The 14,883-nt window shown below is 34.9% G+C and overlaps 1 protein-coding gene across 5 annotated transcripts in view; it reads left to right on the top strand.

The window, feature by feature from the left end:
* Positions 1-14,883, top strand: part of LOC145247353 (ribosomal protein S6 kinase 2 beta-like) — a 291,613-nt gene that overhangs the window by 165,799 nt on the left and 110,931 nt on the right. For all 5 annotated transcript variants that reach the window (XM_080109030.1, XM_080109028.1, XM_080109029.1 and 2 more), the window contains exons 8-9: positions 11,376-11,556; positions 14,774-14,844. In XM_080109030.1, coding sequence (XP_079965156.1) covers positions 11,376-11,556; positions 14,774-14,844 — 252 coding nt within the window. The remainder of the gene's footprint in view (positions 1-11,375; positions 11,557-14,773; positions 14,845-14,883) is intronic.

Genomic DNA, 14,883 nt, shown 5'->3' with positions numbered 1-14,883 from the left:
GCTCCGAGCAGCTGTGGGCATCATCAAACGCAGGGCAAGTTTAGTAACTACAGGTTGGGATGATGTATCTGATGATGCTCTTCTAACTCTGATGACGACAGAAACCCTAGAGAGAGTTAACAAGGAGGACCCTGGAGAATGGTATGTCGATGGGGACACTGTGAATGTGTGGGTTGACGCTAGTTCTTTGGCATTGGGAGTGTTATTGGAGCAACGTGGAAACGTAATTGAAGACGCGTGCTGGCTGCAACTCGTGAATGATGCTCAACACATCAACCTGGCGGAACTGGATGCTGTTGTGAAGGGTTTAAATCTGGCACTGCAATGGCAGTCAAAGAAGTTGCACTTGTACACGGATTCTCTCTGCGTCTACCACTGGGTGTCCGACACTCTTTTGGGACGAACGAGAGTCCGCACTAAGGCAGCCAGTGAGATGTTAATCCGGCGGAGGTTAAACACCCTGAAGAGTCTGGTATCAGAGTATGACCTGTCGGTGAGTGTAACGCTCGTGGCATCACACTGTAATCGTGCAGACCAACTAACCCGTGTGCCTCACAAATGGTATGAAGCTGTGAAGACAGGCGTGGAGTTCGCTGCTCGATCTTGCGCAGTTGGCACGATTAGCTCATGCCAAATACAAAGAATTGCATACAAAGTGCAGAAGGGACATCCAGGTATCAAAAGAACTCTGTTTTTGCGAGGCGTGTGAACCCGGCAGTGACAAGGGCGGATGTCAGGCAGATCATCAAGCACTGTGAGGCATGCCAGTCTATCGATCCTGCACCTGAGCAATGGCAGAAGGAGCGATTGGAGGTTGAGCATGTGTGGCAACGGTTAGCGATGGATATTACCCATTACAGTGGTAAGCCCTTTCTAACCCTTATCGACTGTGGACCCACTCGTTTTGCAGTATGGCGGCAAATGACCAGGCAGGACTCAGCGAATGTTGTCCGCCAACTGTCATCTATCTTTTCTGAGCAAGGTGCGCCGGAAGAGATATTGATGGACAACGATGCTGCTTTTTTGTAGCCACCAAGTTCGGCAGTTGTTGAATGAGTGGGGTGTCCGACTACGACTGCGATGTGCTCATGTGCCATTAGGGAATGGCATTGCTGAGAGGAGCCATCGCAGCATCAAGAGAATTGCTGCCAGAAAGCAATGCACCATCACGGAGGCCACGTATTGGTATAACATCCAAAGGAGTGGAAGACACTAACAACAGCACCGGCCAATGCCATACACAAATACCGTGTTAGGATAAAGGGCATTGACACTGTCCAGCCAATCGACGAGGAGAGTCATGACAAATACAAGGTAGGGGATCCAGTTTGGATTAGAGCCCTGGAAACTGGTGCACCATCAAGTTCAAGCGAGGACGAATATCTGGAGTGGTCAGCCGGCAGTCGGTCCTTGTTGATGGAACCCCACGCCATGTGCGCGATCTTCGCCCAGCTAGTGAAGTACATCCCACAACTACAGAGAGCGATGAATCATCAGATGATGAGCTGTTGATGAGTGAGGTCACCGAGCAAGAGAGTGGTAGTTGTAGTTCGTCTGATCAGGCAGGATCAGAACCAGAACCTGAATCGCAGAAGCCAACGAACTAAGAGGCCACCCCCCGGAGTGCACTCTGTGATCATCAGATCAGGGGGGAGTGTAGTACTTACCAACAAAACAAACGCCCACGTGTTTGTGCCTTGTATAGGCATGCGCGACAACAAAACTTGGGTTTTTATAAGCGGAAGTCTCGAGGTTGTCAGGAATCTACGTACGCATGCGCAAGAGGAGGGATTGAGATAGTGGTATAAAAGGCAGGTAGAGTGAGAAGGTTGTTGTTGTTGTCATTGGACGTTACAGTGACGCGTGCGTTAGCAGGTGATTAAGAGGCTGTTTTTTTTTGTGTGTCAAGTCGTGCACCTCAGTGAAGGTGAAGGTCATGCAAGGAGGAGCCAAACACTAAAAAGTTTTTGCCTTTTCACAAGGATTATTTAATAAATTGTTAAAAGATAATTGTCAAGTTACCTTGAAATATTTATCTGAAAAGTCTGTAACTCCTCTCGGTGAGAAGGTGGTTAGGACTTCTGTTTATCTGAATTCTCGGCTCGTGTCGTCTAGTCTTCTCTGAGGTTGTTAACATGAAATCTGGTATGCTGAAAGCAAATATTGAAGCAGCAGGCAGGAAGAAAGACAACTCATGTAGACTATTCTACTGAAGCTTTATTTCGCAGAATTATGTACAAATGTTTTTACAAATATCATTCGGTCTTAGTAAGCACTTTCAGAGTTTCAACTCTCTTCACCGACAGTAACAGATGGTCGGATGAGGAAGGTGGAGGGGTCACGTCTCTATATGGTCTGTTCTTCTCAAAGTCAACAAGCGATCTCTTCTTCTATAATGCCAACTAACTAATTTTTGCATGACAGTTGTATATATATATATATAGTAAGGTATGTGGATGGGGTGGAAACTTCCCCCCAATCAATAAGATTTTGTCACAACATCAAAAAGCCCCAGGTTTTACGTGGGTACATTTCTCAAACCTGAGATTTGAATTACTAATTCTCACAATATCCAAGGCCGGATGTCAATTCTGATATCCGACTTTGAGTTCACCAAGTCCATACAAGGTGATACGTTAAATTTTCTGTCATCAACTTCCAGCTGCGAAAACATATTTCTCTGGCCTCAAACAATATCTATTTTGACATGAATAAAATATTTATATTTATCTCCTCTATCTTAAATCCTCGGGTTATCTGGCGTCATCCGGGAATGATAAGCTATCTCAGCGTAGTTCTGAAGCTCCTCAATGGGGGATTACGTCACATTATGGAACCACCAAAATCCAGAAATAGCCATAAATCTAAGCACAATAAAATGGCTTTTTTTTACAAGGAAGTAAGCACCTATCAAGGCCTGGAGGCCACTTGGGGATAAGGGTTATTGCGTGTACAGTAATCAGTGGGATAATATTGTAGTAATCGCTAGTAATGAAGATCTGATAGTGTCTTAAGGGGGCAGTTCAACAGGAACTTGTTTATGTTGGATTTGAAGACATCCAAGTTGTAGTCAGGTGGGAAACGGGCAAACAGAACAGTTTCACAGGTGTGCACTTCTTAGAAAGAAGCTTTGTTCATGGAATCTACGTTTTGATTTAGACACCAATAAAGAGTGGGGAAAATTACTGATAGTGGTTTCAGCTAGACAGGTGTTTTTCATGAAAGATTGGTGAGGAGGGACCAGAGATTAGAGCTCAGACGAGCACTTCCCATGGAAATAACGATAAAACAATGACAGGCTCGCACCATCCCTTCTGTGGGAGGTTGCAGGGAAGAGAAAAAAGCATCCCCCACTAGGCTACGAAGTCTATTTCGAACACTATCAAGGCAAGATAGGCTGTTTTTAGCAGCTCCTGCCCAAATATGGCAGCGGTACTCCATCCTTGGACATACTTGGCTTTTATGTAGATAGAGAATTGCATCAGCAGTGAGATATCTACTGGAGCGGTAGGATTCCACCATTTTTCCAGCGACCTTGGCAACAGATTTGATGTACGTGTTCCATTTCAGCTCGGGAGTAAAGGTCAAACCCAGAAGCTTATCAAAACATGGAGCCTCCCGAAGACAAGAGCCATCCATTTCAATTGATGCCAGATGGGGTTCAGAGCATTGATGATGTAAAGATAGAAGCTTGGTTTTAGATGCATTAAAAGTAACCAGCCACCTCTTCCTCCACTGTACCATGTGCTCAAGATCAAAGGAGAGAGAATCAGAGAGAACTTTGTCATTTACTGCCTTTGATGCGTTGTCATAGATGGTCATGTCATCAGCATAGATGTCAATGAATGATTTAAGTATGTGTTTTAGGAGATCATTGATGTAGATCAGGAAGAGAGTTGGGCCTAGGATGTATTATTACTGTAGGCTTCTGATTTCTGCCCATCAACCACTACTCTTATGAACCTATCAGAGAGAAATGATTTAATAATTCAAAAAACATTTCCAGTTATACCGTAGCTGGAAATCTTGTGAAGTAGGCTCTTATGCCATACCTTATCAAAGGCCTTTTACATGTCAAGAGCAATTGCCCTAGAAAGGAAGCCTTTGTCAAGAGATTCACTAATCCTATGAGATATAACCGTTAGCACATCTGCTGTTGTTCTAGCAGAACAGAAACCATATTGCATGTCGCTAAGAAGGTTATTTCTGCTGAGGTGGTTGACTACTTTATTTAATATGGATTCCAGCAGCTTACTCAGGACACACAGGAGACTTATTGGTCTATACTGAGAGGGAGACGACTTATCACCTGAATTCTTAAATACAAGGCATAATGATGAGGTTTTCCTGGGTGTTGGGGAAGCAATTCTCCTTAAGACAACGCTTAAACAGTTTTGTAAGTATGAAGACAAGTTCTGGTTGAAGCTTTTTGAACACTATAACTAGAATGCCATCAGGGCCAGTTGCTTTACTGAAATCAAGGTTCTTGATTAGCTTGGCGACATCACGCACAGATATGTGTATGTTGTATAGCATGTTTTCTGTTATAGGAGGAAATTGATGGCCTTGGTTGCATAGGGTAGAATTAGCTGCAAAGTTCTTGGCAAATAGTTTGGCTTTGTCTGATGCTGATGAGATGACCTCTGGTCCATTGATGATGGTTGGGATAGAACGCATGCTTCTGTTCAGGATCCTGTTTGCAATTTGGCAAACTGGTGGGAACCAAGCTGCTGCTCAGCTACTTGTGTTTTAACGAACTGAGCATACAGCTCACTTGCATTTTTTATTACTCTTTTACAGTGGTTGCTGGTAGTCCTGAAAGCAGCTCTAGTCTCAGTACATCTATTACATTGGTAGCTATGGAAAAAGTGATTTTTGTGCGTGATGGCAGCAGCACATTCTGGGGAGAATTTTGATGGAGCTTGCTTTATACTGAAAAATGGTTATAGGCGTGTTGGTATAAACACAAATGTTAATGAATGTAAAGATTTTTAGAAAAACTTCTCCTGAAATGATTTTATTGAGTAAGTGGCGTATCCATGCTTTTTGAAATCCGTGTGTGTAATCGCTCGGTTTAAGCGCAAGATTTAAGAAATTTATTATTAATAATGTTTCAATCCTTTTAAAAATAGTTTAAAAAATTTATTTTAAATAAATGTATTTATGAATCGAAAATAAGGCTATAAATTTATTTTTTGTGAGAGAACTATCACAAGGCATCAAGTCAGTTGAAAATTTACAAACATAATTTTCACACTTTTTTTCGACAAAGTTATTAATAACTGTCAAAATTCACTCAATCAACAAGTTCCCTCTCTATTGGAGAGGATTGCCAAGTTCTGTAAGCCTTGTCTGACTCATTTTTGATCGAAGGTAGTTTTTTATGAGCTTCAGTTTCGAGAAATAGCGTTCACAGCTGGCATCGCTAATAGCTTGGGTAAGGAAAATGTGGAGCAAGATCACAAGATTAGGGATAGAATCCGCAAGGTGGTATCTCTGTATAAAGTTCAAAACTTCAAGAGGTCCATTGGTTTTTATCTTTTCCTGAAGCTTTCACAAAATACTGTAATCTCTTCCTTTTGGCAAAGAATTTACCTATATCTTTGTCAACTTCACCAAGCTGACAATCATAATTATCATCAAGCAGATTTGACGGTGTAAGAAAAGCGTATTACTTGCAAGATTGTGAACTTGTGGAAATCTGCAAGATATTTCTTCAGTCAACCTGTCTATGATGGACATTATTTCCCGTCTCAACTCAGTATGAAACCTCAGTGCTGCATCAATCGTTCACCATCCATTCGTTTCTTCTTGCGGATATGATGCTCCATGCTTATCCCCATTTAAGAACAGTTTTTTGACTCTATTGCAGTATCTACCACCTTTTCTTTATTCTGAAGAAGGCTATCTCTCAACGCCGTCAGCCTAACAGAACTTTGTTGCAGATCCAGCCCACTTTTCTTGAAAATACTTCTGGGCATCATTGATTTCTTGGAGAAGGCTCAGAAATAAAAGAAATGAAAACGACAATATCGAGTTGAGAAATAAAGATGCATCTGATGTTGCAGTTGCATTTCCTCCTTTTTCTGCGAGCTGTTCCAGAACAATGATAACTTCTAATAATTTTTTTACCACAACATTTACAGCATCTGCTCGACTACTCCATCTAGTTTTCACAGTCTGCTTGATACTTAGACGGGTCAACTGAATCCAGTCGTCCCAGTGATGCCAAAAAATGTAACCGTGAACCGCTACAGAAACGGCATGTACATAAGCCAGATTTAATGAATGGTTAGTGCATGGCACAAATAGAGCTTTTGGGTTGATTTCGGAGATTCTTTTCTGCACACCCGATCGGTGGCCTAATTGTAAAATTAAGCTTAGTTAGGTATAGAAGCAATAACATCGAGACTACTAGTAAATTCTTGAAACCTTTGGGTGGCTCATTTCTACTGAAAGACATGGACATTTTGCCAACATTAAAATGTAAGGGTATTTCTAAAAATCTATTCTAAATACATTAAAACTGTTTTATAGATTAAAAAAAAAAGAATTACTGTTTTTACAACTTTTTATTATTTTTTCATATTTAAACTTATAATATATAAGAACTTACAAGTAGTGATAGTAGTAGTATAATGAGTCTCTCGGTTGGGTTACTCTTCTAAAATAAAACAAGATCCTATTTTTTAGGTGATTACGCCTTAACACCTTAAAAAAACTTGGTGGAAAGATAAACAAAACAATTATTTAAGAATTTAGGCTGGAGATCTGCTTCAATATTAATTGGACGTAAAATGATTTTTCATTTCAGAGACATTGTAGCATTTTAGAACACTAACCAAAAATTTTTATTTTCCTCATGGAAATAAATTCTGTAAGCTTTTTTTTTTTGGGGGGGGGCTTAACCATGCCAATCAGACTTTGGGTTAGTGAACATTTCTACAATGTTAGAGTAGCCTGGAAATGATGATTATTCATCATTTTAGGGTAAATTAATGTACAAAAGTTTAAATTTAAAAATAATTGTTTGTGCTTTTTTCCGGCAAGATTTTCAAGGTGTCCATATGCAATCGCATAAAACAAAATGAAAGTCGAATAAAACAAAAGGAAAATATCATTTTTAGCCAAGCGTGTTAGTCTAAAATTCTCACAATATTAGTAAAAAGTATTTCTATTATAATTATCTGCATCTTGTTTTTTGTTTCGTTTTTTTCATTAAAACAAATCAATCTACTACATATCTATGACATTGTCAGTAGTAATAATTGAGCAAATATTTATGATGAGGGTAAACACATGAACATTGTTTGGAAGAGAGAACGTATAGAATAGTTAAGAATACATTCAAATCCGTTAAGTTAAGAATTGTTTTCTATATAGTAACTATATTATTTAGAAACTCCTGTTTATAATGGAAAGGGACTTTGTTAACTATTCTGTTCCTATACCGTTTTATTTTGCATAACAATTGTTAATTATTTTCAATTGTTTATCAAATATTCAAGTAGCATTTTCCAAGTAATGAAAAATGCAAATTGGCTTTGTTTTAAAAGAGAAATGCATCATTATTTTCAATCAATTAAACACCGGAAAACTAATTTTGGCAAGGTATGAAAAGTAAGCATCTACGGAACAAATGTCAATTTAAGATAGTTTAAGATCATTCTTAAAGACAATATAGTTTTAGGTCCTGAACTGTCATCTAAGCTTCAGCCTCTGTCCCATCAATAAAATGTTGCATCCCTCTGCCTATTCTACAAGTATTTTAATGGTGAATGCTCCAACAAACTGTAAGCACTTGTACCCCCTCGACGTAAATATCCCCTTACAAACCCCACAAGCAACTAAATCCCACCCCTTCACAGTAGTGATCCCTATATGTAAGAGAGCCTTCTACTCCAGTAGTTTCTTCCCCAGAACCGCTAGACTTTGGAATTCCCTTCAGGGTCCCTGCTTCCCCAACTGTACTGACATGCAGAAGTTCAAGTGTTACGTGAACCGACATCTTGCTGCCCAACTCCCTACATAGTACCCCTGTAGCTTTTGTCCCTGATAGTAACCCCCTACATCAAAGTGGCAATGTGCCTTGTTTGGGGTGAAAATGTAATAATAAAAAAATTTAAAAAAATAGGATACAAGTACCTCTCACAGTAATTTTTACATATTTTAAAATATTTACTCTTGTTTGAAATCAAATAAGTTGATTTTTTAAGTTGAGTGCGCGTTCTAAAAACACTTCTTGTATTATCTTTTACAATTATTATATTAATAAAATAGTAATAAATTAAATCCTATTATCAGATTTAATTTGTGGGAGTCTTTTCTAGTCTCACAAAAACACGCGTTCACATCTCAAGCTATATTACTTGTCATATACATACGCGCACACAAATATACGCGCACATGTACACACAAGTAGATATATTCACGTTCGCGTATATGCACTCACATTCACGTGTATACACACACACGCTAACATACACACATGTACGTGCACATGTACGCACACAAGGACAACGTTACTTCCCGTTTCAAAGGAAATCCACACGTGCGCAAAAGACTACCGGAAACAATTAAAAAAGCAAGTTGATTTTTCTAAGTACGCGTTCTAAGGAGATTTTTCTTGTATTATCTTTTACAATTGATATATTAATAAATATAAAGTTAAAAATCTTATTACCAGAATTAATTCATCATAATTAATTTCGGTTTAATCATAAATATGTCAGTGATTTATAAAATTTTGTTAAATGTTTGAAAAAATCAATTACTACATGATTGTTCGAAACTTGACAGAAATTCGGCAGTATTTAAACTATCAAATAGAAAGCCACTTAAATAGTATTTGGTGTGTAGCACTTAGTTCCCATTTAAAATTATATCCCCTGATATGATGATCATAAAATCTTTTTACAGTCGATTTTTATTCCGTACTTGCTTAATGTTTCTACAATTCCAAAATTATGTAATTTTCTGTTGCTAATTTTCCGTCGTATCATTTAATTATCAGTGATTTTTTTAAAAAGTTTTTTTTACTTGACAAAAATGTTTTGTTTGGTTTTTCAACAATTTTTGGAACATGTTAATCAACTGCTTTCTTTTAAAGGTTACCTACAGAATTTATGCAACTTTTTTTAAAACTTTGTTTTACAAATAAAATAAATTTACATTGTATATTGATGTTACTATAATTTTAGATTTAGTGATAATTTAAAAACTAATATTTATCATTAGTACGAATAATGAAAGATTAAATTAAAAATTTAAAATGACCAGTTTTGGAATCGTAAATTAGGGACACATTTTTCTGATTCCAACACCTCCAAAAGTTTCAGGGTTTTTTTTTTTTTTTTTTTTTTTTACAACCTTTTCGGCATTAAATTTCAAATTTTTAACTTTTATTTTTTTTTTTTTTTCTATTTTTATCCTCAAAATGCCGCCCCCTGGTATGTGCTCTCTTAAGATACGGACACATTTTTCTGATTCCAATACCTCCAAAAAAGATATTTTACAAACTTTTTGATATAAAATTTAAGATTTTGTTAGTTTTTATTTGTTTTTATTTTTTTTCTATCTTCTTTTTTACCCTCTCAAAATTCTTCCCCCTGACATGGGCCACTCATAAAATAGGACACATTTTTCTGATTCCGATACCTCCAAAAGTTCTGAGTTTTTAACAACATTTTTGGTATTAAATTTCAAATTTTTTGTTAGCTTTTATTTTTATTTTTATGTTTTCTATTTTCTGTTTTTACTATCTCAAAATACCGCCCCTGGCATGTGCTGCTCATAAAATAGGGACACATTTTTCCGATTCCGATACTTCTAAAAGTTCAGATTTTTTTTACAATCTTTTCAGTATAAAATTTCAAATATTTTGTTAGCTTTTATTTATTTTTATTTTTCTATTTTTAACCTCTTAAAATGCCGCCCCTTGGCATGTGCCGCTTGTAAAATAGGGACACATTTTTCTGATTCCAGTACCTCCAAAAGTTCTGATTTTTTTACAAATTTTTCGATAAAAAATTTGATTTTTTTTTTTATTAGCTTTTATTCATTTTTTTCTATTTTCTCAAAATGCCACCCCTTACGTGTGCCGCTCATAAAATAGGGACACATTTTTCTGATTCCGATATCTCTAAAAGTCCCGATGTTTTTACAACCTTTTCGGCATAAAATTTCAGATTTTTTGTTAGCTTTCATTTTTTAAAAATTGGCGGACTCAAAAGACCAGAGGTATTATCCGTGTCCCTTAATTGGATATCAATATATTATGCAACAAATGTTGCATTGTCCTGCTTTGTCACGTCATGTTCCAGTACTGCTAGCAGTATTGTGGTTTGACCTATCATTTATTTTTGCCAGTTTTCCCATCCATCTGATTGTTTACTTCTCTAATTTCCACTATCTCTAAGCTACTTTGTTCGTAAACCAAACCCTCAGAACCCATCACAAACTTCCATGTATTCTCATTTCTCATAGCTAAGTAATGTCCCATCACCAGGAAATCTGATTCATTGTTTGAATTCTCTCAACAATGTTTGAACAAATTCTTAGTTATCCACATCCGCTATTTCTGTATTTGTGGATTTTTAGTTCCTTAAAGGCTTAATGAACACTTATCTTTCTACCACCGTGGCAGTGCAACCACTATGTTTTCTGCTCATCTCACAACGTGCTTCAGTTTTAGGATTAAAGAATAATGTTCAGTTAACTTCAAGCGTCTACTTGACTGCCAAGCAATTTTGCTTGCCATTAATATTAAAATTAGAGATGACTTTATAGACTAATATTTCTGTGTTAGATATTAGATTTATAAGAATCCAAATGACTAAATACTGAAAAATAAAAGCACCAAAACATTAAAAAACTTACAAATAAATTTACAAATTATTTTTATCTGGTCAAGGCTGATGGAACAAAGCAAGTTAGCCCTGTGAGTAAATTGGTTTTGTTTGAAATACTATACAGATTCCAGAGTTTGACAAGATACACCTGAAGAGAATCTTCGTCTTGTTGAACTAACATTGGGTGAAATATGAGAAAGGCATCCAAAATGAGAATAGTAGTCTGCATCTTAAAAATTCTGATGCTTTAAAGTACCCTTTGTTACACTTGGAGGGTTATTCTGGCATATTTTAATTTTGTAATTACAGCTCCATTGATGACTATTGTGCATTCAAAACAGATATTCATGAAGTCAATGAAAAGAAAAATCAGATTGTCAGTATAATGAGCTGCATTTTATTTTTTGATATTTCTTGATAAACAAGCTGTTTTTTCCTTTTTTTTATCTCCCACTTCTGTTGTCTGTTACAGTTATTACTTCTGTTTTCTTATATGTAAATTTCTACTTTTATGTTTTGTTTTAGTATTTTACTTGATGCTGATGGTCATATCAAACTGACAGATTTTGGCTTAAGTAAAGAATCCTTGTTTGACGAGAAGAAGACATTTTCATTTTGTGGTACAATAGAATATATGGCACCTGAAGTTGTAAATAGAAAAGGACATGGAACTGGTGCAGATTGGTGGTCCTATGGCGTTCTCATGGTAAGACTAAGCTGCTTTTTACAAATTCCACATTATCTTTAGATGACTTAGAAAAAGTGAAGACTTCTCATCCATCTTTCACACTTTAATGACATGTTAAAGCTTATTTTTTAACAAAATAACATAAAAATGTCTATTAATTTCCAAAGTAGACATTATTTTATGTTTATTGAGAGATTCTCGCAAAGTTTTTTTTCTTAATAGTGTTGTGATAATCTCTGATTTCATTTTTTTTTTAAAGTAGTTTCACTCGGAACATGTTGGTAAGATTTGTTAGATCTCAAGAGCACATTGCCCTGCAATTCCTTAAAAACAAAGCAGAAACAATTCTGAACCAAATGAAAATATATCCATAGCAAAATAAATATATGGTTCAGATGAAATTGTTGTCTCCAATTTCAATTGTGATCTTTGTTCCTACAACTGGTCGAAGCCTATACAGTTTCAAACCCAGCAAAATTACTAAGGAATGGATAACACCTCAACTATTTTATTTTAAAGCAATCTTTTGAACCAAGAAAGTATTCAAAATTTTAATCATCAACTTTGTAAGAATAAATTTTAAAAGTGCCACAGTCAATTAACATTAACAGCTATAACCAGCTGTTGTGTGTAATTCGTTTAATAGTTCACAGCCACCTGATTATCTTGTAAAAGTCTGGACGATTAGCGCATCTTGCATCTTGTTAAAAAGTTCCTGTTGTCTGCTACATGGTTAAAAAAAGACACTGCCATGTCAACATGTGCTTAAAAGTGTCTCTCATGGTTCTTTCCTCTTCACTTTTTCGTCCTTTTTCTCTGCTGTGACATTACCCTATGCTACTGTTTGGTTATTTGCATAAATGAGATGTCACTGTTGCTACATGCATGTCGGTGGCTTCGTTACAGAAAAACATCTTTAATATTAAAAAGATTATTGACAAAGAATTAAAACCTATGAACTTATTACTTTGAAAAGTTGGATAATTATTTTCAGGGTAATAAAGAATTTTTAAGTAATAAACAATTGCTTTGATATCCTAGTATATCTTATTCATATTTGAACTTGATCAGAAAATTAAACCTAATTCAAATAAATACAGGTTACATAGTTATAGTTCATAACTTCAAATTTGTTTAAAGATGGGATTAAAGAAAATCAATTTACTTCAATTGATTTTCTTAAACCTGTGTCAGATTTATTCAGACTCCCAGTTTACATGAATCCTCTTGAAAGTTTATAAATTAAAATATAGCACTTTTCCCTTAGCAAAAGTACAAACCATTGACTGAACAATAAATTTCCAGTAAACATCCAAGTTTTGCATAAGTAATTTTAATCCTTCAGTTATAAAGATGTACTACAGGGTGGCTCACTTAAAAATAGCCCTAATACTAGGCTTTTATATTTTTGCCAGAACCTGTTTTTAACACGATTTTCTAATCATGTTCAAATATGTTTAGCTGGTGCTTTTATTTCTAGGTATTTACATGAAACAAGGAAAAAAAAAACAAAACTAAAAAGCAGCATAGGGTACAAAATATTGTACCTAAAATGTACTTTTATTATCACTCAACAAAGCTGGAGATTGTTTTTATAGGAGAAAAAAGAAAAAGGAACTTGGTGACAATTTTCATATCGATCAAGAAATAAAATGGTTGGAATTCTATTAATTAGCAGACAACTCTGATCCATACTTTTAAACAAAGAATTTGTTTGAGCAACTATCTGTATGCCATTAAGAATTTGAATTTTTTCACCTTATAGAACTATAAACTTTTAATCATTTAAAGCCAAGTTACAATATCTGCAGAAATTTGCTAATTTCAAATATATCATTAGTTTTGTTTGGAAATAAACCATTCGCAACTAATGCATATAGATTTTTAAAAAAATCCATTATACAACCTATAAAAAATTTATTTTATAACTATTTTTTTCTTATAAAATTTTGCAATGGCAAAATGTATTTTTGTTGTTGATTAGAAAAAATTTTGACGATTTTTAATAAGTTGCATATTTGAATTAAATGTATGATTATTAATCTGAATTAGACATATTCATGTAATTGCACAGTGTACATAAATGCAAAAGTAGTAAAAAAAACAACATAGATTAGGACTAAAAATGTTATTTCCAAGAAGGACCAGGGTGTGGGAAGGACAAATTTTTGAAGCAAAAATTTGACAAAATGTTTTTTTACTATAATTAGGGCAAACTAAAAATTGCAATTAATGTCCTTATACTGTGAAATTTAAATATTCTGATTGATTTATGAATTTTTTATATGAATTTGTCAAATCACTCAACCGGATTAATAAATGCAATTTTGGGGTTGATCTAATTGAGACTTTTCATGTTTCATAAACTTTGGTACCTTTCCCACATTCTGGTTGTAAGTATATACTTATAGATGTATGAAGCAAAACAAAAAAAATAAACGAAACAATACAAAGGTTTTGTTTCATTTTCCTACAAAATAAATGAAAATAAGTTAAATATTTCGAACGAAATGAATCCAAAATTTGCAAAATTCCTCCATAGGTAGTCAAAGTTTGAGGTGAAATGGCAGTCAACATCGATTTGCAAGCAGTAAAATTTTTTAAATTTTTTAAAATTATTTAAAACAAGGCAAATGTCTACCCTACTGGTAGAGAAATTAGAGAAAAATATTTTAATCAACTTTTCCAAGGTGGGGGGGGGGGGTCCAAAAAGCACAGCTGGCTACACCCTTGGTTATTTCACATACAGCTAATTTCATAATGAAGAATTTTAAGAAAATGATTGGTTTTGAATGAAATACTGAATATGACTTTAGCTATTTTTGACATAAAATGAGAGAAAATATAGAAAAGGTCTATTTTTCGAACAATATATATTTTGTAGTAAAAATTTATTTTTTATCGAAATGTTAAAATTTTTGTTTGAATAAAATTATAGCGGATTAGTTTTTTTTTAACCAAATTATTTCTATCAAACGAGTGATAAAAACATGTACAATTACTATTACTTAGTTGGAAAAGATAAGGTCAGAACAATATAAAGAAAATTTCAGGATTAATAAAATGATTTCTTATTGTGCAACTTGGGTATGTTATCTGAAACTTATTTCTTTCATATCTTCATAGTCAAATAATAAATTGATTCAAATAACAAAACTTAATTAAATATTGGGTTTCAAAACATTTTTTTAATTACTGAACTTATTAAAAAAATAAATTGTTTCTTAAATTTCAGTTTGAAATGTTGACTGGGGCTCTGCCATTTCAGGGCCAAAACAGAAAAGAAACCATGACACAGATTCTCAAGTAAGTAATGTTGCTGTTATAAAAATTTATATTTAAACA

Source organism: Euprymna scolopes, chromosome 25 (assembly GCF_053919585.1).
Source record: "Euprymna scolopes isolate OS-2025 chromosome 25, ASM5391958v1, whole genome shotgun sequence".
Classification (NCBI taxonomy): Eukaryota; Metazoa; Mollusca; class Cephalopoda; order Sepiida; family Sepiolidae; genus Euprymna; species Euprymna scolopes.
The sequence above is the reverse complement of the archived record's forward strand: the minus strand, read 5'-3'. Positions and strand labels throughout refer to the sequence as shown.